Source organism: Corapipo altera, unplaced genomic scaffold (genome assembly GCF_003945725.1).
Source record: "Corapipo altera isolate COAL_440 unplaced genomic scaffold, ASM394572v1 0, whole genome shotgun sequence".
Lineage (NCBI taxonomy): Eukaryota > Metazoa > Chordata > Aves > Passeriformes > Pipridae > Corapipo > Corapipo altera.
Window position 1 is genome coordinate 50,327,480 of NW_020884872.1, and position 26,227 is coordinate 50,353,706.

Here is a 26,227-nt window from a genome sequence, read left to right on the forward strand (position 1 = left end):
ATTTCACTTGGAGAAAAAAATGTTTGCTCTTCCTCGGTATTAAACAACTGAAAAAAACTGCACTGGAAATCATTTTAGAAGTTGCAATTGCTTAAAAATGTTAACTGTCTCCAAAATTCAAACTGACTAACAAAATTTCCTAACTAATTTTCCTCTGCATTTGTTTACAAATCATATGAAGTGAAATCTTTTAAACTTCACTGAAAGGAACAATCTGAATATTAGAAGTCTGTATGTACCCCCTACTACTGCCCAGTAAGGGGTTTGGTGAACAAATAATCATGTTTATGCCTTTTCAGTGGTTATAGAAATGTCCTTTATTAGGGAAACGCATTTTTGGCATTTCTGAATTCAACCTGTTTTCAAGAGATGAGGATTCACAGAAACACATTAGCAAACTAAATACTGATTTTTCAGTTCTACACCTGATTTTTTAAAATGTTTGCAGCATTCTTAGCAGCAAAAGCCTTAATTTAGAAGCCTCTGCAAACTAAACATAAGAACAAAAATTTGTGCAGTTAATACACATTTACCTTCTTCAACTGTCTGTACAAAGGCTCCTGAAGAACTCCAATTTGTTGTAAACCCAAAGCTGCGACTGTGGCCAGGTCTCTGGTTTATGCTGATTCTCATTTCACTGTACTGTTCCTGAAAAATAAAACATGACACTACAGTATCTGGTATCACAGGAATCCAAATGAGGGAAAGGTTATCCTCTAAATAAGTGAGGCTGCTCACAATGTGCACTTTAATCAGCTATTATTAGCATCACAGATAAAGGAAACAGTATTGGAAGTCAGTTAACTAACTCATTTGCTTTTTATTCAAACAGGTGTTCTTTCAGTTCACATTTATATTTTCTCTACACATACATTCCACTCTGCATTTCTATTAGTTTAAATGCTTTGTTAACACAATGCTACAAAATTTAAAATCTTGGAGGATATTAAAGCCCTAAATGAGTCTTCTTGGATAGTCTTGTGAATTTGTTGAACGTACTGCCTCCTGAGAGAGCATCAGAGACGTGAAAAAACTAGATACCAATAATCAATCTTATTTTTTTTCTTGCACATCCGACAGTGAACATCATCAGCTCACTTTAAGCTCAATGCTGCAACCAGATTCACTTAAGTGAAAAATTACTCTTTTTCTTTTGTGTGAAATACTACCAGCTTGCTATGGAGACCTTAGATAATAAAAGGTCTCACCTTAGATAAAAAAAGCTAATACCAAAATTAGCTGAATTCAGCTCTTCCATTCTAGTGGACTTCCAAGATGCTTTCAATATCTGCATCAAACCCTAACATTACCACTTTAAACAACAAAAATATTTGAATAGGAAAACATTTTGAAACACTTGCTTTCATTCCCAAACTATATAATAAGAATGTGTTGCATACATTAGCATTTTAATGTGGAATCATTAAAAACAATTAAAATACCCAAGTGCATGCTATGCATTTCATTATCAGGAAACTGACATTTTAATAAAAGGGAAAAAAATAGACTTTTTCTGTCAAATAATGTTAAAATAGATATACTTCAGCAACATGTGCATGGAAGAGACCCAGTATGCTTTTATACATGCATTAAACGGACACCTATGTTTTAGCCACCTAGTGAACCAGCATTCCTGAAGGATGGGATTCATCTTTCCTAACTTAAAATATGTAAAACTCTAGAAATCTGTGCCAATTCCCCAAAGCTCCTATGTTGGTAGGATACAACAGGAAGCTACAGGGAGCACTGCACAAGCAGATGCAGCCAGCCAGAGACCCTGGGAGGTGCAGCCAAAGGAGGCTTCAGCAGTACCTGAGCACTGGATACAGAAGAAAACAACATTGCAAGGCAACATTCTGAGGTATGTTCTCATGTTACAGGAATGTTCCTGGGAAAACACTCCCCCTTACAGCCCAGGGGGGCTGTAAGTCTTTTTCTTCACAACACACCTACCAGTGTGCAAATGCTCCTGTTCAACTCAAGTTCTTATGTGAGCATATTGAAAGTGAATCTACTAACAGGTTAGCACACTCTGATAGAGAACATACAAACCTTTGGAATACGAGTGTGTGCCTACTGTCTTATTTTTTTTCCACTATCCCAATATGACTCTTCCAACCTATCTCTTGTCAGAGGAGTAATGTGACTTTGTACACTGAACTTCATCATTTGGATAGGTCATCTCTAAAACAGTCAGTGCTCCACAGACCTGGTGTTACTGCCCGGATGACTAGTGAACTATATCAATCTCTCATCTCTGGCAATGATTTACAAACAAATGAAACTTGCATTCCTTAAGTTACAGTTTGTTAAGTTAAAACACAACACAAGCTTTTTTTTTTTAATTTTTAAAATAAAACACCCATATTACTCATTTGTAGGAAGGACTGTTTATAATCTCTTGACTAATTAAGGGGAAAAAAAATAATATAGACCTAGTATATGCTATTCTCATTTGCCATGCTGAAAGAGATTCTAAGAAGCCATATCTAATCTATGTTTTCACTGGTTAGAACAGAAATTCCTCTGCCTGTTTTTGCTACAAGACAGAAAAAAAAAATATGATTTCTTTCCTTATACAGCAATCACAGTTTCAAAAATTTAAGATAAATTCACTGCAATGGCCAAGGGGTATCAGGAACTGCAATATGTTCCTTTTCCACAAGTGATTAGGAAGAAGAATGGTTCAAAGTCATTGAATTTCTGAAAAGATTATATGGGAAGTGATTTTATAAATCAGCATCTAAGGTCTTACAACCTTCACTCAAGCACAATTGCTGGCACAATTCACTGGCACAATTAACTTTTACAGCAGCATCAGGAATGCAAAGAACTAATCTCTAATCTGTCAAGCGGTATAAAGCACATTCTCAGATATTACAGCTGTTGCTGGTCATTTTTTACACGTGAAACATGCAATCAATTGGAGGACACAGCACTTGAAGATACATATTTCAAAAAGAATACAAAGACCCAACTCCTGGATAAGCACATATGCAAAGAGATGGTAAATTACTTCAAAATTAATGTGAACATTAATGAGATTCAAGTAAATAGCTAAAAAAAGAGAGAAGGAACTCAAGCCAGATGGAAAAAAGAGGATAGTATGATACTGATGTTTATGGCTAGCCTTGGAAAAGCTGATCTTTATTTTCCTCCACCAGTTTAAAAGTGCAAATGAATGCTAGAGCAGTTCAGGTAATTTATCTAACTGACATACCTGTGTCACAATGTGTTAATTTGGAGAAAACTAAAAAACTTTGCAAGCACTAAACAATATTTAGAAAAACTATTTTCATTTAGAATAATAAATAAAATTAAGCACATGGCATATGAAGGGTAGGGAAAAATGCAGCAAAAGAAACAATTTTTTTCCCAAATATTCTCTTTCCCATTAATTAAATCAAAAGAAACAGAAGATCTCTGAGCTGTCTTCTTACTGCCAGAAAAATACTTGCATTAGATGAAATTTTATATATTTTCTCTTTTACTCTGCTGTAGCATTCAATTACACCAAGTAATCACATTATTTCCACACTTACCATGGATTTTGAATCCTCAGGCTCTGTTGAACTCGTAATTTCTGCAGAAGATGCAAGTGAAAGAGAATCAGAAAGAATGCCGTACTCAGGTTTAAGAATACTGCTTCCAGCATCTTGGTCTTGGGATTTTACAGGTAATGCCAAAGTAGGAGCAGGTGTTGACCTGCTTTTTCCTCCTTCTTTTTCCTCCTCTTCCTCCTCACCTCTGCTTCTGAATGCACTAGTGGAGAGAGGGTGTGCAGAGTCTGGTTGTGAAAAGGAGACGCTGGTGAACAAAGTTTGAGTTCTTTTAGCTTTTTCTACTTCTCCATTGTATTTCAGAGTATCATCCATCTAGGACAAAAATAACAGTTTGGTAAATATGTGCTTTTAAAAAAAATTCTTTAAATCTTTCAGTGATCTTAATGTTTAACAAAAACACCTCTCACCCTTTCCAGCAAATTCTGGTTTTTGTACCCATTACTAAACAAGAGAAACATACTTTTTTCTCTTTAAATCCTTGCAGTATAAATAAGTTAGACTTTTTAAGATAAACTTGTTAAAGTCATCTGCTTAGAATTATTTGCATTCTTACCATTTTTTAAATTTAGACAAATAAGGATTTAGGAGAAAGCTATGAGAATCAACATAGTAATGCGGCAGGGGGAGAATCAATTTCATTTTTTCAGTGCTTTACTGAGCAGACAAATTTTAGGCTAGCATAAAACTTCAATTTCAACAAAGTCAGCAGAGCAGAGGAAACTTACATCACCTGAAAAATTTGTCTTTACCACTTAATTATGTTAACTTAACTCCAGATAATTACCTCCAACAATGACATTTTTTTTGTATGGCACACTACGGAGACTTACCACAAGTAATAAAAAGAATATTCTACCAAATATAGTTACTAGCTTTAATTCCAGGAGTATGTTTAAGAACAGAAACACAAGTAAACATCCAAAGCCATGACAGAACTGCCTGCTCTATTAACACAGCCTTCAACATACAGCAGACAACTTTTTTAAAAGCAACAAAACTTTAAAACTCTACTGTTGCCCCAGCTATTAAAGATCCACATTTACAAACTTCAGGAATGAAGAGGAATTTTACCGTGAAAGACCGTGGAAGTGACGAGATTCCTCTTGAGTGGACACCAAAAGGTCTTGGTGTAACCACAGATGTTAACCTAGAGGTATCAGTTTTCTGGTAAGTTCTCGGGAGAGAAGCTGAAACCTGAGCTGACCCAGTTTGAGCATTCACTGAGTAGCGAGTAGACAAAAGAGCCGAGCTCTGCTCCTCTGCCAGGCTCTTCGGCAGAGCAGGAGCTTCTTGAGCAGCTGAGCTCTCCAGCAGGTTCTCCTTGGGCAGCTGTGAGGCATATTCACTTTTGCTGTCCTTAGTGCTGTAGGAAGTATCTTCTTCCAAAAGGTAATCTTTTGCTGTTGACCATGTGGAAGGTGCTTTTTCTTCACTAAACACATCATCATTCAGTGAATACCTCCAGCTTTGTTCCTGTTTTCGCTGCCCACAGGAGTCTTCATCTCTCCCCTCCCTAGGGAGACAGAGCGTGTTAGAACACCAAAGTGACCCGAAAAAGAGGCAGGCCCTAAGTCTTTCAACTACTGAATTTTCAAGGTAGAGCATAAATCGAAAAATACATCTCCAGTAAATTAAAATGAATGGCATAATTTAAAAATATTAATATTTTCTTATCTTTTTATATCTACCTTCCCCCCCCTCCTCCCCATTTCAACACTCTCATAGCACTCAGGGATACTACTGTCACATTTTCAGGCTGCCGCCATGACAGAAATTTATATTTGCCAAGAAAATTATATAACCATCCAAATTACATATCCTCAGAAATTAATATTTAATTTAGGAAAGAATGCAAAGAAGGTAGTGCCATAACACTGCCTGAACTCTATAACTCTGGTTGACATTTCTGCTCTATGAATACACTATGCTGAATTTTAGATAACTAAATAAGATGGTGTCCTGAAGTTCACATTATTATTCTTTTTGTGCTATTCATTCCTTTGTCATAAAGGAACAACCACCACCTGGATAATCTTTACCACATAATTTTTAAGATTCTGATGATATTGGATATTCAATACAATTAGCATCCATATTTTTATTCAAGCAACTTATTTTTGTCCTCACAACTAAAAAAATACAGAAATCCAAAACATTCTGGGTTTAAACTCATTAAAATTTCTTTTATGAATACATGCCATTCCATTCTAATACTTCAACTCAGTCATACATGCATTTTAAGCAAATAAAATAAGACTGTCACCAGTAGAAATGGTACTGTGCAGTTTACACTTTTTACTCTTCAGAGATTAAATACTCAGAGGAACAATTAGGGATAAAGGGAAAATCAAGTAAAAGTTTACAGCTCTGTAACATACATTAAAATTCTGGCTGTAATTATTCACAGTGGCTAAAAGAATAGCAAATGTAGTGGTAGAATAAAGAGAAATAGTTAAGCTTATCCAAGAATAAAAATGGCAACTATTCAGCTCAACATTATTGCTTTAACTAATTTCAAAAGAATGCAAATATTGACTTCTCAATACATTTATTTATAGATAGCAGAGCAAAATATCATTTATAGAGCAAAACTATTTAACATTCTGTGCAAAGACAGCATTAGTAAACCATATTCAGCCCTCCAATTGCCTAGATTTCTGCACTGTATTTTGCAACTAAAATTGTTGAGATCTCTGCAGAATCAATTGCAACTTGGCTACAAAAGCTGCTCAAGAATTGAAAGGAATAAAAATGCTCAAATTTAAGTTCTTCAACATAATACTCCCATTAGGGCCATTACCTCTCCTGCTGCATTTCTTTCAGTGACTTGGTACTCCTTCCAGACACTTCAGATGCTCTCCTTTCAATTTCTTCTCTCTCTTCCTTTTTCTTTTGCAATTCTGAAGTGTAGCTCTTTCTACGATTCTTCCATTTTGCTAGATCCTATTAGAATAACATGAATGTATCCCATCAGATTTTCTCAAGACCCCGTAGATGTACAGAGGCATCTCATCACATGCTACTTATAGCCTTGATTTTATTCACATTTCTGCATCACAGCCATATTTTAATGTACCTTTCTGCTAAATGATAAAAGGGTTCTCATATTTCAGTTAGGCTTGCAGGCTCACTGCCTTCTTAAGTTAGTAATTTTAATTATTGGACTACATGTGGAAAGGCACATCATTTTGCTCCATTTTTTCCCCTCCTTAGAATATTCAATTTTATTCCAGAATACTTTACCCAGTGACACATAGTTGAAAACTGATGCAAATGCCATCTGTATTTCTTTGTTGAAGGCTTTGGAGTTTGGGATATTATTATTTTTCCAAATCACTATTATGTAGACTGATACATTAGCTTGAGAATAAACATGCCTTAAATTCTGAATTGAAAACATATATTACTATATTTTCCTCATTTCTGTAAAACCACAATGTGAACTCCAAATAGTGTCCATGAAATACCAGAGCTGAGTTAAGGAAAGTACTGAATATCAGAACTGAGATGGTTGAGATGCATTAAACAAGCAACTATGAACTTCTTGTTCAGTGCTTTGTTCTTAATTTCAGCTTCTTTTTGATACTCATTGTCAAGTAGAGATTTTAATAAAATCAAACATCTTCAGATACCATTATGATACTGTGCAAAGCTACCATACAGTTTACAACCCGGATTTAAGACAGAATTATTAGGAGATAGAATTTGCACAACAAAGTATTATTTCCTCCCCCCTTTTCCCAAAGGATCAAATACTAGACATTCCAATCATTTCATTAAAAAAAAAAAAAAAAAGAATCACAAATTTCAGATATGCCCTAACTTTTCTTTATGTCATTAGAAATCAAGCCTGATGGTTTTATTACAATACACACAAGTCTTATCCTAAAGCATTAATCAGAATCTTATGGCAATATTTAAAACAATTTCAGTTCTGCATTACATAGACATCCCCAAAACCACTGGTAGTTGCACGAGATGGATCATTTCAGAAGACAGCCCATGAGTTGCTGCACACATGCCAAAGTTTGTTTACAAGGGACACTGAAGGCAGTCCTTCAAAGCAGGACATACAAAGAGAGGTGAAAAGGAGTCCTTACTTCTTGCCACTTTAGATCTTGTTCTTGCAACTGTTCTTTTATCTTTTGTAGCTCTTCATAACGGATTTTGCGCAATGACTGCAGCTCCTCTGCACTGACATCGTTCAAAGATTTACTCCTAGGAAGAAAAAACAGCACTCAGCTTTATAACATCTTAGCTATCATTTACGCAAGTGAAACCTTCAAAGGGGGAGAGATTTCTGTTAGTAGAACTGAGTGCTCATAAGTGTTATTTCAAATAGAGCAGGAAACACATGGGCAGTTGAATGAACAAGGCTGGGACATGCTCTAGCACCAGCACACAAGTCATTAGTTGGACATTTGAGCAAATAAAATCAGGTTAAGGGAATAAGCAGCTCCATAGCAGCTCCACGTTGATCATTCACATTGAGCTTCTCGTATCCAACTGCTACTTCTGTTCAAACTTATTATTTGTATTGATCTTATTCCTTCCTTAGACACAAAAGGCATTGCCCCCTCCCTGAGTCCAAATTCCCATCCTTTGACTTCTCTCCTGTAACAGCCCCACTATCACCTCCCGTTCTTTCGTTTCTTAAGCTAATCATAAAATCAAATCAGTTACTGATTCATGTTTCCAAAGGATAAGAGTCATTCACTGCTAAATGCATCTCCCAGGCCCCACTAGCCTATGTTATTCCTTCCCAGGCCTCCCTGATGCTTTCCATCCAAGTTGGGATGGCTAACATAGCCATCTTCTTACTGATTTCTTCAACATGGCTGCAAGTTTCCCCAACTTCTACTCATTAGTTCCCTTTAATCTAAATTCCTCAAGGTTCATCTTTCATGCTCCCTCCCCTGCCCCATGCTGTTTTTTCCTTTATTCTTTCACACTACGTATGATAAACATAACAGGATATTTAATTCAGATATAGAACAAGACTCCTGCTCAGATTTGACTACAAGCCTCTGAGACACTAAATCAAATGCAGGTGCTTCATTGTAAGGTTCAGTGCTGTAATATATAAAATGAAAGCTAGTTTCCTGAAGTTGAGGTTTGAGGTTTTGTTGTTTGATTTGTTGAGGGGGTTTTGTTTGTTTGTTTTCAAAAATACCTTTTTTTCATTTATCTGAAGTATGAATGATGGGGGGTGTAACCAAGTTCTAATAGGACTTGAAAACATGGCACTTCTCTGATATGATGGAAAATCAGATTGAAACCTAAACTGATTCAGCACAGAGCCTTGCTCTAATCTGTTACATTCCAACAGAGGTCTGAACTAACAAACCAGACTCTCACTTCCTCCCAAGAGGCCCAATTCACTTTTGTTGGTAATATAAGACTTTGGACTTTGGCCTCTAGAAATAAAGACAAAGGCATTAACTCGTATCTGTTTGCTTGTCTATTTTCTGAATGGGAAGAGTGCCAAATTTAGCAAAAATCTCCTGGTCACTATTGCAGAAACTCTTGTACAATTCTTTTCCTCTTTTTTTATGCTTAAGTTACATCATGTGTAGAAATGGTTTGGAGTAACCAAATTCTACATAAAAGTTGTATCAAATTTATTCCAAGTGAGTTCAAGAACACTTATATAACTACAGTTTCCACTTATTTCTCTTGAGTTATTATATCTGCCTGCAACAAAATAGGAAAATTTAGACCTAAATACAATGTACCCTAAGTACATTGTACATTGTTATATTCATACCAAGAAACAGGATGTTAGTTTTAATTTTAGTCTAGACTTAAAAATCTAACTAGTGACTTGAGTCTTCTGAGTCTCCCTCCCCTAACATGTAACAACTTCTGAGACACTTCTTGCTTCTTCTGGAAGTATTTAGTAATTTATCAGCTCTGCCTCAGAGTAAAAACAGAGAAGTAAACAAATAAATACTTTTACATTAAAAAAAATAATTAGAAACCAAATACCTAACATGTCATCACAAATAAAGTGGAAAAATTCTTTCTCTTTGACTCGCAGTACATCATAAACAACATCTAAGTTCACATGACACTAACCAATAAGTTTACCACTGAGGATTCAATAACCTGGAGGATATAAAACAACCACCGACCATTCTCCAATCCCATGATAAATACCATGTTGTTAATTATTTTCAGGTTCTAGGTGTACAGCTTTCAAAACAAAATATGTACTGATCTTCCTTTACATTTTTCAATGTTTTAAAGTCTAATTTAAATACAGAACGTCAAATACTTCACTTCGGTAGGAAGAAAATATTAGAGTTGATTTTCAAAGTGCCTGATAACTATAACTTGGATACGCTAGATGCCACAGAGAACTTCTGCCACACACACAGCTTTTAGTCTTCTACATTCGTTACGTAAATTGCCAAAGCACAGAACAACAAAGCATCATGCACAAGTTGTTTTCAGCATAAGTTTTTAGCTACTGTGCATGCATAAAGATGTAAAGAGTAAAAAAAAGGCATAATGATCTTTCAAGCTTTCATAAAACTTACCCTTGCTCATCAGAAAGCTTTTGAAACAGTCTGAGAAATCAGAAACCAAAAAAGAAAAGATTCAGTGTCTTGATATTGATAACATTCACACCATTAGAATATCAGCACTCTTACTAAGTAAAGTGAAAACTGAAAGCTTGGGAACCAGCCAGCATGGAATAGCACATTGGGAATCGGACACTAGTCAAAAAACACACCAGGACTTTCATGATATGCAAGTTGGGCAGAACTGACAGAATAAGGCTGCCTGCAAGTTTCAAACACTTCTGATTTAGCAATACTGTACGAATAGAGCCTTGTATTAATTCTGCACCACTTATTCCAATGCTGCTGAACAGCATGATGCTCAAAAGAGACTCATTTCAAGAAATTAAAATTAATGCTAATTTGAGTCCCAACAAGAAGTGTGGCTTACAGAGGCTGTCTTCTTGTTACTTCAAGCATTTCTGATAGTAAACGAAAGTAATACTTGGCTTGGACAAGAATAAAAGGCCTTATATAGACATTTAGCAAATTAAGTCATGAACGCAATTAATCAGGGTAATTACAGAAGATTTTTTAGTATTCTTAAATATATTTTATGATACAGGTATTTTATGCTGTTGAGTGAATTCTTAAAATGTGCAATATTTTCAAGCACTTCAAAAATATTCCTCAGTGAAGCTTGCATTTAGTTACAGTATTAAGCTTAAAAATTAAATGCAGCAACATCAAAGTATCAACTGGAACACAGAAGTGTCTTAGTCACAAAGTAATGATGCATAGCTGGGAGAACTGCAACTTGCAATGCCGTATTTTCAGAGCTAAGGAAACATTTGAAACTCCGCTCTCCCCTAGAAAGCAGAAAATTCAAAGGAGAGCTAGGAAGTAGTTAAAAAATAGTTTTCAGTCAGATGAGAAGTTTTGAGGATAACAGGAAAGACTTAGCAGAAAGTATGATTTAGGACTATATGAAAGTAGGTGGAAAATACTGGCAGAATAAAATATGTCGCAGTGGAATTTAATATTACATAGACATACAACTTGCATGCACCATGAGTTCAGGCAGACAAAACACTAATTTTTTTCTTCACTTCATCTAATCATCTCAGAACTGTGGTAGGACAGTTTATGAGCATTTTCATACTTAGGTGCAAGCAAGAATATCAGAATGCCCATTTCCAGAATTTGTCATTAAAGAATTAATGTGTTTCAGAAATGTTTTCACCTAATATCTTGCAAAATAAAAGGAAATATTTCTAGCCTCCATAGACTTTTGAATAATCACTATTCCTGTTCAACCATTGAAAGAAACTTATGCAGAACTTTAGCCTGATGGAATGATAACGTATTTTCTCTATAGTGGCAGCCTAAAATTAGAAAACATTATATTTTTTTGTTGAAAATATGGTATTGCAGTCATGGGCTTTTATTCAAAGCAAATAAAAAGCTTTTTCCAGGACGACATGAACAAACAGCAGATTGGCACTCTATGAATGGTTCAGCACAAGACGAGGCTTTTCTGAATGGAAAGGGTTCAATGGCACTCAAGCGCAATCTGTGCAGGACACAACCTGACCTCTCCACCATCTGCCGTTTCTTGTGTCTAATTTTGCTGGCCTCCCTGATTGCTTCCCACTTCTTCCAGTCTTCTTCACTGCATGGACCTGGGATAAAATTTACTGGCTGTATGCTGCCTCCAACCTTCCAAGATTCAATCTTGCGGGTCAGCATATCATCCTTCTTATGGTGGGAAGATGGCGACAGTACTCTGCCGTTGCTCTTTCTTTCCTCCAGTGTTGTGTTTTTTTCAAGTAAACATAGAAATTTGGATCGGATCTCTTCTGGAAGACTCCATGGATCAGGAAACAGTGCTGGGTGATACTTGTCAGGAGCACCCGACAAAGGCACCTCTTTTTTCTGAAAGAGGACTTTACGGAAAATCATATCATCCTTTTCCAAATCTGGAATCACAGGTTGGCCCTCTCTGGGTTGCAGGATTATCTCACCCTCTAGAGGAGGCTCTTGATCAGAGAATTTTTTTAAAAACCGAGGGTCTTGAAGAACAACTTGATTCACATGGAAAGCCCCGGTTTTCCGAACGAACAAGTCGTCATTTTCCAAATCTGGATACAGATATCCATTTTCCTCGTCTCCTTGCTTGCATCCTGGTATAAAGGAAACATTCTTTCTACATTTTATGAGCCTAGGGCCAGAAGTGGGATCAATTTTGGTCTCCGTTTCAGAAGACATGTAGTCAGAGTATTTTTGCAGGGCCTGAAGTAACGAAAACTGACTGAAGCATATAAAACAAAAGGAGGGAAGTAAAAATATCATTAAGCAGCAAGAGACAAGCAGATCACAATGTATTGTGATATACATTTGGTTTAGACTTGCAGTATCCCAAGCAGTACAGCTACACCACTTGTCATCCACCACCACAGACTGTAGCACAGCACACGTCAACCAACGCAAAGGTATCACAGCATACTAACCTGCTCAGAAACATCACGCCTACATGCTCACACACAAAGCCAGTAACCCTATGCAGCATGTTATACTTCCACATCTATGTGTTTCAGAAGACCAGCAACTTACAGATACACTAAAAGAAAAAATAAACCAAAACCACAACAGCAAAAGAGTAATAACCAAAATAGCACAACATTATGGGACATGGTTTAATTTCATTTAGCTGTTGCACACCCAGACATTTCTTTTTGATGCAGCAAGAGAACAGCTCATGCAGCAGTATCAACCTGGGCTGATCAGAAGACTCCATGATTTTTCCTTCTGCAATCTGTGACAATGAGCTTCTCACATATTCAGCAGTTGGCTTATAGCTCTGATCCCTTCTGCAACTATTGTTCCAGTCAAAAATTGGTCTTGGTTGATTAGCAACAATGGTATAGCTTTGTTTGTAAGCAAATTCCTCATCCTCAGAATCTGATTTCTTTCTACTGTACAGCAGCACAAAGAATGAGCAGAGGGAAAGAAAAAAACCCATGAAGTGTACTCATTGAATAAAATGCACAGCTGGCAAAAATGCAACAGTATTACAAAAAACAGTATTTCAATTATTTTCTAAAAAAAAAAAAAGGAAAAAAGAAAAAAGAATAAAACTATCCTGCTGCTATACTGGCAATGAAAATAAAAAAATAAAAATGGGGTCACAGAACTACACTTTATTTATAGGTTTTGCACACAGGAGAGAAACAGGCATGCATCAAAACGCACCTGAACCCTTGAATCTCTTTATACCAGGGTTTAAAAGAGGATTTCTTGATTTTTTTCCATAGCAATTCTTCTTCTGGAGTCCAAAACTTAGGAAGGAATTTGTCAAAAGCAACAACTGTATGTGATGCTGAAGAACTTAGCTTGCGAAAATAGAAATCATCTTTTTCAATGTTTGGGATGCCTACTTCTTCCTCGTCCTCATCAAAATACCCAGATAGTTCTGAAGGATTGTTAACTCTTGGTTTGTTTTCCTCTTTAGTATCCAACTGCCTCTGCCTCCTCTGGTTACTGTTCAAAATATCCAATCAGTTAAGATATTTTAGGAGCAACTTGACATAAAGAATGCAAAAAGACATGCTTTTTGGCTCAGGAGTTCAGCCTTGTGAATGAAGCGTATTAGTTCTCAATTCCATCACTGCAGCACCAGAAATAATAAGATATATTAAATAAAAAATAAAATAAAAAAAAAAGTTAAATGGTTATATCAGCATCCTATTTCCTCTGACAAAAATAAAAAGTTTGACAGAAAAGGCATATCAAATTATCAGCTGTGTTAAAATGCTGATTAGAAGACTAACTTTACAGAGTTATTAATGGACTGCAATAGTTACTGGATCTTGGATTAGTATCTCTGACCTCAGTGGTTCAAGCACTGCAGCTAGTGGACCAGCTGGATAACTTTCTTGTGAGCAAGATTTAGGAGAGTCATTGCGCAACACGAAACGATGTCCAGGTGCAGCAGAGCTTACAGGGTTCTTTTTGACTAGAAATCTACGTTTTGCTAAGTCATCCAAAACAATGTCAGGCAGCCTTCTTTCATCTTCTGAATCAGACCCACTGTCATGCTCATAGACCATCTGGAGGGAAGCTGGATTTGTGAGCCCACACTCTGCTCTGCTATTTTGGCAGGAAGCTATGGGATTTGTTTCATGTCCACTGAGGTTGACCAAAACAGGAATAGAATGAAAACAGTGAAGTCACGAAGGATGAAACCCAAGAACTGCCCACTAATCTCATCGGTATGCATCAAGAAGCCAGACAACTGAAATTCATCACCATATTTCGGAAAGGGTTTAGTGAGAAACTAAAACCGTAGGTCTATCTCTCATGAACTTGCATTTAAGATCATTTAAATACCCTCTACCTGGAGTCTGATCAGCTTCAAAGCATTACTCAAACATAAAAAAAACCCAAAGAACCAAACCCAGAAACCAACCACACAACCACACCAAAACATCCCCCTGGTTAAAATACTGAAAATCAAATACTTGACTTCGCATTGCAGCAACAGCAGCTGCAAATCATTTATTTAAAAAAATTCTAAATCAAAGCCCACTTTACTAAGACCACACACCAGTACCTTGAAAATGTTCCATCTGACTCGGTGAAGACAGGACTTGCCCAGCTCCTCCTATTGTCCTCATTCTTCTCTGTCCTCTTCTTCCTTAATGGTGCTGGCACATAAGCTGTCTGCTTGTTTTTATTGGGTAAGAAGCGATTGAAGTCAGTGGTAGGTTTTGGTTCAATCACAGGTATCCTACGGTAAGACCTGTCATCTTTATGGGAGTCATGCATTTTGAAAGGCAGTTCTGAGTCTGTGTCACTGTCACAACCTTAGAAGAAAGGGGAGACAAGGGAAAGCACAAACATTATTCTCTAGACACAAGCTTCTAGCTAGGGCTTGGATCAAAATCTTCTAAAATTTAACTCCATATTTGAGATGTTCTGGCTGCAAATTTGCTGAGCTACTGACAGGTATTTTTAGAAGTTTGTGGCAAAGCTGCAATACAATCCATTAAGCTCAATTTGGTTTGCATGACCCTGCTGCTACATTTGTTCCATTCTTTCATTATCACATTCTTTTGTTATCACAGGAAACAAAGTGCTAACCTCTAGACTGAAGACATGAAAGAGCATATAAATTTTTAATTAAATAATATTTGCCAGGTAAATTTACTAACAAAAACAAGCCAACAGCAAATAGTACAGCAACATGTTCATCTCACCAGATTAATGCCCAGTAGAAGCCTAGGGTATATCATGTACTGAAGATGGCTACATGTTGCTTTGCTCAGATAAGAAATGCTCCACATGGCCTCTGCCCAGTGATTTAGTTTTATTCACATGAAACAAAATCCAGAAGCTCACACTTTTTATAACTTTAGATTACAAGTTTGTATTGAACTTTAAAACGGCAGAGAAACACAGGTTAGAATACAGCTTTAGGGATTAAATGTCACAAACTGTCTTCTTGTTACCTTTATTTCCATGATATTTCCTATCAAAAGTAACAAATACTATTCAGTATTGAATATTGAATAGTCATAAATGAAGTGAAAACATAGAAGTTTGACATAAGCACCCTAGGAACAAGGCAAGAGACTTTTGCAACTGGTGAATTTCAGGTGATGACATCAAGATCTATTTCTACCAGTTTTCCTTACTGAACACTGCACATACTCACTAAGGCAGCAGTGAGAGCAAGAGTAACCCTTTCTAGGAAGATTTGTGTGAGCAGTACTTTGTTTCTACCAACTGTTAAAGGCCAGTATTTGCTTAAGCAAAATGCAACTGCAGCAGTTTCAAAACCAGAGCCAACTATCAAGCCAGTTTAAGTACTGGACATCCAAGTACCAGCTCCACATATTGTCTTCTCCTATACTCATATGACACATGTCAATAAAAGATTTTAAAGATAAAAACATACCTTCACTGCCACCTTTTAAGGTTATATCTGATGAAAAGCTTGTGGAGGATCTTGAACCAAGAGAGTCCAAGCTATCAAAAGAATCGTCTCTTTTATGACAACCTGAAGACGAAAAGGGCTCTCCCCGGTCAACGTACCAAATATCACCGTATCCACTATCCCTGCCACTTCTGTTCAGGTGGCTGGATTCTTCAAGTGCCTAGGAGAGTAAGTTTTGAAAAGTCTTTTACAATAATTTAAGGTGCAAATTCTACTCATGAGTTATAACTCAAAAATTTTTAAAATGCATTTTGAGTTCAACAAAGACTACTGTAAACCTCTAAAAACAACACATACAACAGCCTGGATAGGAGATTCAATACAAGGTCTTAAATTTCTCTTATTTCAGCCAAAGGGAATCAAAACTGGGCTCCTCACAATCTACCACATTAATCAGAGCAGGTGGATTCTGAAATTCATATGGGTAGCAGAAGAACCAATGTAAGCTAAAAATCATTCTTTTCACATGGACCTTGATAGCAAGCAAAACAAATCAATGACTATGTTGTCCAAACTAATAATAAAATTAAACCCCCAAGAGACTGTTTAGAATTGATGCTGTAATGTATAACAAACTACAAAATTCAGGCTATTTGTTTACTGTCCTTTTTTGGATTCCTTACCTTAGTCAATGCTTGCCCTAATAACTTCTCAAAGGCTTTAAGACTGAGGTATGGACCATTATAATGGGGGTTACTTTGAGCTTTTCTCCCAAGCCAGTATAATGTAATCAAAACCTAAAAACAAACAAACAAAAAACCTAAATACAAACTTAATTACTTTCATGCCACATACCAGTATAAAAGAATCTCAGCATGTTGCTAGAGATGTTTGTACGATAAACTGTAACATTTTGTTTACAGTATTAGCTATGATTGCCACCAAAAACAATGAAGGAATGTTATGATGCATCTAATGTATGTCAAGTAAGCCGACAAAAGTACTGTTTCCAATAATTACATTGATTTGGGCAAGTAAGCTGCATAGAGATCATCGTATAGTGGCACTAATTTATATCAGATAAATGAACAGATGAAGAATAAAGTAAACATGATAGTACCATAAACAGAAGTGTTTAAAAATAATTAATCAGAATTAGTGTGAAATTGTTTCAGAAAATATTGAAGTAGATGTGTCTTACATTTTTCACTCTTCTGTTGGTTTCCTCCGGCCTGAAGCAGGGCAGAAAGTGAGAAAAAGAAAAGAAAATCTTTTAAAACAGTTGACTTAAAATGTAATCATTATTCAAGATTTAAAAGGTTTCAAGACCAAATAGCGGTAAACATAAAATATGAAACTATGACTGTTCCAAAAGAAATAAAAACATCTCACTTTGAATACATAGTACAGAGTTATACCTATTTCGATTGTTACATACAGAGTGAGAAACTATCTGATCTATTGCAGTTTCTGTTTTGAGAGGTACACAGAAAGGCTCTATGATTTTTTGATTACCTTTAATTTAGTTACTGACAAAACAGAAGTGGAAAACAAGTTGTTGACTTTGGGAAATATAACCTCTATTAGCCAGGAAGATCACAGAATGGTTTGGATTGGAAGGGGTCTTGAAAATCATCTAGATCCAACCCCTCTGCCATGGGCAGGGATACCTTCCACTAGACCACATTGCTCAAAGACCCATCCAAGTTGGCCTTGAACACTTACAGGGATGGGGCATCCACAACTTTTCCAGACAACCTGTTCCAGTGCCTCACCACCCTCAAAGTAAAGAATTTCTTCCCAATATCCAGTCTAAACCTACCCACTCTTTCAGTTTAGTCATTTCGCCTTGTCCTATTACTACATGTCCTGGTAAAAAGTCCCTCTCCAGCTTTCTTGTAGGTTCCCTTTAGGTGCTGGAAGGCTGTGACAAGGTCACCTTGAAGCCTTCTCTTCTCCACGCTGAACAACCTCAGATAGTCAATTCCACATGAAAGGAGATTTAATTATAACTTTTTCCCTGATTGTATTGTTTTCCAAGATATTTGTCATAAACACAGAGAACACTTTAACCTAGAGAAAATTTTTCAGACAAAAAAATGAGAAACTGAAACTGGAGAGACATGCTGTATGGTGGGTAGAAGGGGTTTGGTTTCTTTTATACAAATACATGTTTTTCAAAAAATATTAAATACATATGCAATCACTAATATTAGTAAAATCTTCTTTTATATATATACCCATTCTGTAGCACACCTTGGAAGTGCACCAGCAGACACTCACAGTGATTCTGTTGTCTTCCTGCTCATTTTAAGAACAAGAAGAAATTTTTTGAATGGGGGGCTCACAAAGGTGGAGTAACACAGACCTAGTCATCAGCTGCAAATATTCAGGGCTGAACTGCAGACAGGGGCTGAACAACACTCCTGCCCACAGTGCCAGCAGTTATGGAAGGACAAATGGCTTAAATACACAGAAACAACTTCTCACCTGCCCCAGATGCTGGTTTGCAGCTGGTTCAGCTGCAAGATTCACACACAGCACAGTGAAGGGGTTCAAACAAAAAAGAAAAGACTTCACATACAGCAGCAGAAAGACTTGTGCAGAGCCCCATAACATGCCAGACCAACAATGTAATAGGGCACCTATCCTGTTCCTGCTTGTCTAGGAACAAGCCAGTCAAAGGTTACAGGAAAAAGGCAGAATAAACCATTAAACCATAGGAGACCGTCACGAGTTAGTGAAACGATGACAGAGCCTGGCCAGCTCTTCACGGAAATGTAATGTTCAATGCGACGTGACAATCATCATGGACGCAGACTGTCCCCTCCTTCTCTTTCCTCCTAGTTTGAGAGCACCCACTTCCACTCTGTGTAAGTGCCTTGCCCATCTCCACATCTTAAAGAAATCAGGCTACCAGGCACGCAAAGTCCTGAGACGGATCTGACCTGCACCATCCTTGCCTGCAGCTTCCTTAATATTACATGTCAGAGATGCTTCTGGCTTTGTAGTCAGTGACTTCTTTCTCACCGATAAGGAGGAACTATTCTCCTTTAATCTTAAATATTTGTACTTTTGTTTGGGTTTTTTTGTTTGTTTTAATCCCTCCCAAAACACATTGCTATTCTTCTTTTACTGGAGACTATTTTTGAAGAAAAAAAAAAATTTCCTCTTCATTTTTTTCAGTAGGTTGACTTCTTTTCCAGTATCCATGTTGCTGGACACACCATGGCTGTGACCTAAGGTGTTACTAGAGACAGACTGATTTGCCAAGCAGAGGATGGGTAACTATTCTTGTGGTGGTGTGTACCAACATTCCACTTCCCATACCCAATGGAGAGCATTTTAAATGCTCACATTCTTTACCTTCAAAGTCTTTCATTAGCAGAACTTTTGCCTTTTTGCAATTATAAAAGCAGAGGCCATGCATGCCCTTGCAAAGGATGCCTTAAAGTTTTCTCCCAAACTTCAGCAGCCCAGTAAGGAGTAAGAAATTCTGCCCTTAGCCAGCTGAAGCCTATATCAAAAAAGCTGCAAACCTTCATGAAGACCACTAGGTGACTGAACATGATGATGTCCACATCTCCTTTCCTTGAGTTCTCTGGGATAATTTCAGTCATCCATTTTGCAACAGAGCAATATTCAATTGTCTTTATATTTCAATATATTTTCTATACTGGAATAACCATAAATACACTAGGCCTGTGTACTTGGGCTATAAAGAACACAAGTATTAGGACATTCAGGTAAACCAGTCAGTACAGCTGAGACCCAAAATGCAGGCAGGGAGATATTTCACATACTCAAATCACAGACCATGCTTTGTTCACATGTTCACTCTGCCAAAAACAGAAGTAAACTCTCAAGTTGTTTACTCTTCATGGGCAAGGTTTCTTCCCTTGCATTACTACTTTCCTCCTCTGAACTACATCTATTGTTTTCTAAACCTTTTCAACAACTTGTCAGAACAGACTCAGTCTGAGCAGAACTGAAGGGGTAGCCCACTTGCTGAATCAATGTAAATAAATCTTCATCAATGCAAATAAATGTCAATCCTACATTTGGCTACTGTAAAAGAAGTCTGCTTTTGGATGTTTTCATCCAAAATCATCACAGAGTCCAGTTGGTGCCAACCATCTTTATGAAAATATTCTGTGTAACCCAAGCAAGGCTGCTGCTTTGCTCGGAAGGGCCCTGCCAAGGCTGCATCTTAAAGTTAATCTACTGAAAGAAGTCAGTTCCTCTCCAAATGACGATGCAAGAGTACTTACTAAATCACTCTGTGTGTTTTTAAACACAAACTTCTCTATCTTCACAGAGGTTTTTTATACCTCCTTTTGTTAACAATGCGACTTTGCTAAAGATGTCTGACTGAAGTAAGAAAGCTGCTAAAGAGAGTGGTTAAGATCTTGCTGGAAGAATTTTACTACAAATAGTTGATCTCCTCCTGCCACAGTCTCAGCATTTAAGCATTTATTTTGAAGCTTAAAAAAAACCCAACACCAATATTCTGCATTACCTAACCTAACCCCAATACCAAATTCCGGCTAACAAAGAGGTCTCAAAATTGTAAAGGCCACAAGATAACACGTACAGGATATTATAATTATAATTGTGAAGCACAACTGCACAAATCCAAGTTGAACACTGATGAAAAAAGATGTGAAATAACCACCTGTGGAGAAATAATACCTTCTGTGTAAACCATATCATCTACGCCAATCCTTTAGCAAACAGAAAAGAGACAAATGGGACAGAAATAGCTCTCACTTGTCAGTATGTGATATGCTTAGAGACCAAATACCACTGTTACACTTGAACACAACACATATTGACAAACATCACTTACTCCCAGCCAGCATGGACCAACAGATGTTTCTCTAACGAGGACCACTCTACAAAAATAAAGCAAAGTGACACAGCAGATCAGCACACTGAGCCACAGTTCAAGGAATTTATTCTCAGCTCCCCTGTTTGCTCAAGGTTAAATAGCAGAATTAGTCACCAAGGCCCTAGCCTGACAATACAAAGGGTTTGGCAGCAGCTTGGTTTAAGGATTTCCTGATCTCCCTTTCCCTTCCAGCCGCTCCTATTTGCTGCCTCCGTGGTTATGCCAACACAACTCTGAATCACACTACCATTCCACGCTGCCCATTGGGACCAGAGGGCTGCACCCATTTCTTTGTTTGGGTTTTTTCTAATACACATTTTCAAACCCCAAATTAACTTGCTGGTCTGTTTTAGTGCATGATCACACAAGCAACTGCACCAGCATCATGGCAGAGGCAACATGCTGCTGCAGAGGAGCGGGCAGGGGGCTGGTGAAAGAGGACTCTGCTCCGCACACCAGTACCATGAGAGTCCCTGTGTGACAACACCCCAGCCAGAGGTGCGCTATGCTTCCCATTTCTGAGGAGCAAGGAAGGTTTGGTAGTATTATTTTACTGCACTTTGGGGTATTTAAATTTTTTTTTTAAATTGTAGATAATCAAAGACCTCACAGGAGCTAGCAGATCACAGTAATTTAAGAAATCATCCTTACAAAAGAGCAGTGCATTTTAAGAAGCTACATTTATTTCTGACTTATTTCAAAACTTTTAAACAACAGACTCAATAGTCTGGATTTTATTTTTCTAACACATTGTATGGTTTGGTTCCCTCACATCCTAATGTACTAAATTCCAGCCTCTAGAAACTCATGATGTCAAATCTACTTTGACACTTCACTTTATTATTTTCCAGGAAGAACATGAATGTAGAGCTCAAGACCAAACTGAAGATACCCAGAACTCTGAGAAAGATTCTGGAAGATTATTTTACAGCATCCCATTCAGAGAATGTGGCTTTCTAAGTGTCTGTTTCTTATATAGAAACATTTTTAAATATACATATCAAACAACAATTTAAAAAAACCAAAACCAACAAACAAGCAAGTTTGAACGGAGTATCCTCCTCCCCTAAATGAGGGTTAGCTGCCAAGAATGTGTGGTCATGTCCAAAGAGATAAGACAAATCTGAACCCATTTAAGGGAAGAAAGAAAGGACAGAGACACTCCCACTGACAGAAAGGAATGTGCCAGTGACAAATGCACCCTGGCTGGTGCCAAACCCATTCCTTGATGACAAATACTTCAGAAACCCCAACAGCTGCCAATCTGTTTTCTTCCCTTCCTCTGTACTATGGACCTCACAAACACAGGACTTGAACAGATTTCTGTTTAAAAACAAGTATTGTTGCTCTCCCTTTGAACTCCCATTCACCAAGGTAGCAGTTACACTTCCAAGATGCCCTTTGAAGGACTTGGAAGAGCCATACCTGGCCTGGGAGGTGGAGCAGATCAGCACACTGAAGAAAAGCCCACTCCCGAGCTCCTTGCCAAACTCCAGGCTTCTGAGATTCTGAGGAAGATGTAGTAGGACTTGAAGGATTTCTCCACCCCCACCGAGGTATACTGCACAGGAGACAGACGCGGCCTGTCCAACCAGCAGCGGGCTTGTGCTAAATTTCAGCCTCTGTGGCCACCTACTCAACTGCTATTAATAGTGCTGCTATCGGATTTCAATGAATTCCCACGTGCTGCTGAGAATAGAAAGGCTCCAGTGGAAGATGTGGTTGCTGCATGGGTACAGAAACATGAGGACATTCCTCCAGCACTTGGATTCTTAGCAAATTGATATTCAACTCCGAGAGCCCCAGTTCACTGCTGAGAACGCTGGAAATAAACCAGTCAGGCTATGACTGCAGAGCTCAAGAACAGCGTTTGGAAATGCACCTTTCTATTTGACTATAAAAAGCACATGCATTTTCCATAGCAACACATCCACTGGACCCAATGCCACTTACATCATAACCCCACACAGAGTCAGGTATAAAATGACAGCAGAAAGCATTTCTTCATGCCCACCAAAAACCCCTGTCTGGCAGCAAGGAATTCCATGGGCCCTGATGACCAAGCAGTCAGTCCCCACCCTGTGCCCTCGCCTACTAATGAAGGGCTGAGGGGCGGAGAAGAGATGCCCAAGAACGCAGAGAGGGAACACAGTCAGCCAACACCCTCCGTGGGAATGCATCACCTCCCATCACTTCAGGGTCCGTCCTCTCCCACCGCCTCTTGAGCATGGCACTTCCTTGTTGATCTCAGCCATTATGCTTCCACACCATCTTTAAAGCCCTTATTAAAACAAAACCAGGCACTTATAGAAAAGTGCATCAACCCCAGCAAGTCACCAAATGATAACATTATCCATTTCCTCACGCTCTTATCTGACCCCTCCCCGGGTGGTCCATGTCTGCCAGCTTTCTCATATCCCAGTCTAATCAAGAGGTTCTCCCAAAGAGAAAACTAGTATTTTGAAGACAAGAAAACAAGCCTGTCAAATAAAAAGAAAAAATAAAACCCCCAGAAGAACAAGCATATGCAGAGGAGCCTGAACAATACCCTGAGCACTCCCTGGCTCTCATCTGAGGGGTGGGCAGGGGAAGCAGAACGGAGCATTCTCTGCAAGTTGTTGCTACAGCGAAGAGGAGACTGATAGGATCCTCCATCTTCCTGCCCAAATTTTATGCTATTTTAAAGAAAATTAAAGTTGGACTCAATGATCTTGGAGGTCTTTTCCAACATAAATGATTCTAAGATTTATAATAATCAGTGTAGCTTTGTTGACTGCTCCCTTTTTTGTGTCTTTTCCTTACTCCATTCCTAAAACCCTCTAAAACTCAGCAGCTTCACTAATTCCAGGCAATTAAACTGTGTATCTCTTGTACTTTTTTGTTTGCTTGGTTTCTCCAGGGAAAATCTAGAATGTATCCCCAGCCTGCATTGGTTACTTTAAATTCCAGATCTAGGCTGGAATTTTGCATAGTACCTATGCAAAAATAAATATCAGGTTTTTTATTTCGGAAGGCCACTCTGGTCACATGCCATACCCTTTGGCCAAGAAGCATGAGAATATTCATTGACTTTCACGATGGACTTTATGCACAAACTATCAGAAGTTGTGCAGTTGACTCCCAGCTCTCACATAGCCTTAGAAAGTTCTCAAAGGAAATCAGTTTCTTCACATCCAAGAGGACTTTTTAATTTCAGAGGTGAAATTAAGTGCTTCTCAAGAAAAAACTACTGCAGTACACACTGTAATTTAGATAAACTCATAACAGCTATCATATCACTACTTACACATGCTATAGATTTTTAGATGTTCCAAACTTATGGTATTCAGAATTTGGAGCACATGATTTTGCTGAATCTCTCCATTTATCTCCCTGATGCTTTTTTTCTTTTTTAAAAACCTGTACATAATTCAGTTGACCTTTGCACAAGGATTATATTAAATATTACCCCACTTCTACCTTTTTCCTTTCTTGTACTTTATCAAAACATTGAGATTTTATACTCCCTCCTTCCAAGAAGCAACATACTCGAGCTCATCCTGTTGATCATCAGGGTCATCATCTACTTAACTTCTCTTGCATTTAGTTTTGAAGATCCTTTACCTTCATTCCCCCACACAAATCTAGACCATATTGTAAATTTTGTAGATTAATTTGAACATAAATCAATATGCAGAACACACAATTGTGCCAGCATTCTTTTCAAAATAAACAGTTGGTATATCTGAGGAGTCACTCTGAAAACTAAGTTTCAAAATAGGCAATTAAGTGCAATTGTGTAAGTTTTTAGAAATATATGCAAAACCACAAAAACATGCAGCTGTTAGTTTGCCCAAAAATTGTTCAACAGCATTATAAAAAAAAATTTAAAAATATGTATAAAGCCTATTATTTGTTTCAGCTAAGCTGCAGCAACCATGGCAACTCACAGTTAGTACTGTTTTTCAAGACATTACCAAAATTCACTTTACTGCCTGATGCTTCTTTGCCATTATTAAATATTTCCAAAACTGTTGTCCTTTTTACTCCCAACTCTCACACCTACCTGGAGTATTTCAACATGCCCTCTTCCCACATACAGATGTTAGAGGTAACTTTTTAGAACAGCCCTCAATACTGACCCATTTATTCCCACAAAGCATTGCTCAGACACCTCTGCACCATCTCCAGATTTGAGTAAACAAGTTATTGCAATGAAATTCAAGGTGAAAAATTTTCCATCTACCAACTACTCCACAGCAACTACCTCTGTGCACTCTCTTACACTCAATCCTCTGGATTAATACAATTGTTCAATTTGGATAAATTCAGACGCGGTCCCTTGGGAAGTACTAGGATTTGGCAGACAAATTTTGCTTGCTCAGAGAGACAGAGAGATTTTTACAGCCTCTATACACAGGGAAGAGGAAAAAAACACCCCAACCATCTCCTTCATTCAATCTCCTCCCTTGGTCAATGCCCAGGGAAAGATCTCGTAAATCTAATGCTTTGTTATTTTTGTGTCGAGCAAACAGGTGATGATATATAATAAGCAAAACAGTTTACCGCAACTTATAACACTCAAAAGCAAGGTTTATTGAATTTCTCAGGGTGTGCAAAATAAGATAAAAAAACAGAACTCAAGTCTATACTGCATAATTTATACTAGATATTTGACAATGAAAATATCCTCTGGTAAAGCAAAAATATGACTGACAGTAACTTACACTGGGTATTGCTGTGTTCACGCCTGTGCTAACATCCAATGTCACCAGCAGAAATAGGTATCTGCTCAGCTGCTGCTGTTATAATACATACACAGAAAACGATTCAGCACAGAGATGACTCAGAGTTAGCAGCAGAAGTTACAGATGCATTATTCACAGCCCATGAATGGGAAGTAATCTGGGATTCAGTCCGCTCTAGTCGCCATCTCTTCAGGAAAGCCAAGACCCATAAATGAGAGGTATATGCATGAGGATAGATATCCTCTGGAGAAGAGGCAGACCCCCTGCATTTTGAGAGTTCATGGGATTTGTACTGGGAGACACTTCAATTTCTGATGGCTCATTTTTTCCTCTAAAGCAACTCCAGTGTAGAGCAATTCCAACGTAGTGTTGTCCAAACTATTGCACAGGAGGACATAGAATAGGGGCAGTGTCTATGCCAGCCTCTCTTTTTATTCTCAGCTTTTTTTGTATTATTAGAGAAAAAAAATGCTTTTTTTGTTCTTGTGCAATTTAATGTGGGATTACTAAAAGCACAGTTTTTAGTCATAAAGTCATAGAGCTAGGACTTTGCTTTGTCCATCTCTATCGATAAATATAATTTTTTTCCAAAGATGAAAAAA

General features: G+C 37.7%; 1 protein-coding gene across 13 annotated transcripts in view; it reads right to left on the minus strand.

Moving 5' to 3' along the window:
- LMO7 (LIM domain 7) overlaps nucleotides 1-26,227 on the minus strand; it is a 131,458-nt gene that overhangs the window by 27,813 nt on the left and 77,418 nt on the right. For 6 of the 13 annotated variants that reach the window (XM_027646544.1, XM_027646535.1, XM_027646554.1 and 3 more), the window contains exons 5-17: nucleotides 17,209-17,239; nucleotides 16,691-16,804; nucleotides 16,029-16,227; nucleotides 14,682-14,934; nucleotides 13,322-13,609; nucleotides 12,844-13,044; nucleotides 11,664-12,380; nucleotides 10,106-10,135; nucleotides 7,664-7,781; nucleotides 6,364-6,506; nucleotides 4,635-5,076; nucleotides 3,543-3,875; nucleotides 534-648 (exon numbers count right to left, since the gene is read on the minus strand). In XM_027646544.1, the coding sequence (XP_027502345.1) occupies nucleotides 534-648; nucleotides 3,543-3,875; nucleotides 4,635-5,076; nucleotides 6,364-6,506; nucleotides 7,664-7,781; nucleotides 10,106-10,135; nucleotides 11,664-12,380; nucleotides 12,844-13,044; nucleotides 13,322-13,609; nucleotides 14,682-14,934; nucleotides 16,029-16,227; nucleotides 16,691-16,804; nucleotides 17,209-17,239 (2,984 nt within the window). Of the gene's footprint in view, nucleotides 1-533; nucleotides 649-3,542; nucleotides 3,876-4,634; nucleotides 5,077-6,363; nucleotides 6,507-7,663; nucleotides 7,782-10,105; nucleotides 10,136-11,663; nucleotides 12,381-12,843; nucleotides 13,045-13,321; nucleotides 13,610-13,957; nucleotides 14,258-14,681; nucleotides 14,935-16,028; nucleotides 16,228-16,690; nucleotides 16,805-17,208; nucleotides 17,240-26,227 lie in introns of all 13 variants that reach the window. The other 7 variants (XM_027646518.1, XM_027646584.1, XM_027646604.1 and 4 more) reach the window with 7 other exon arrangements.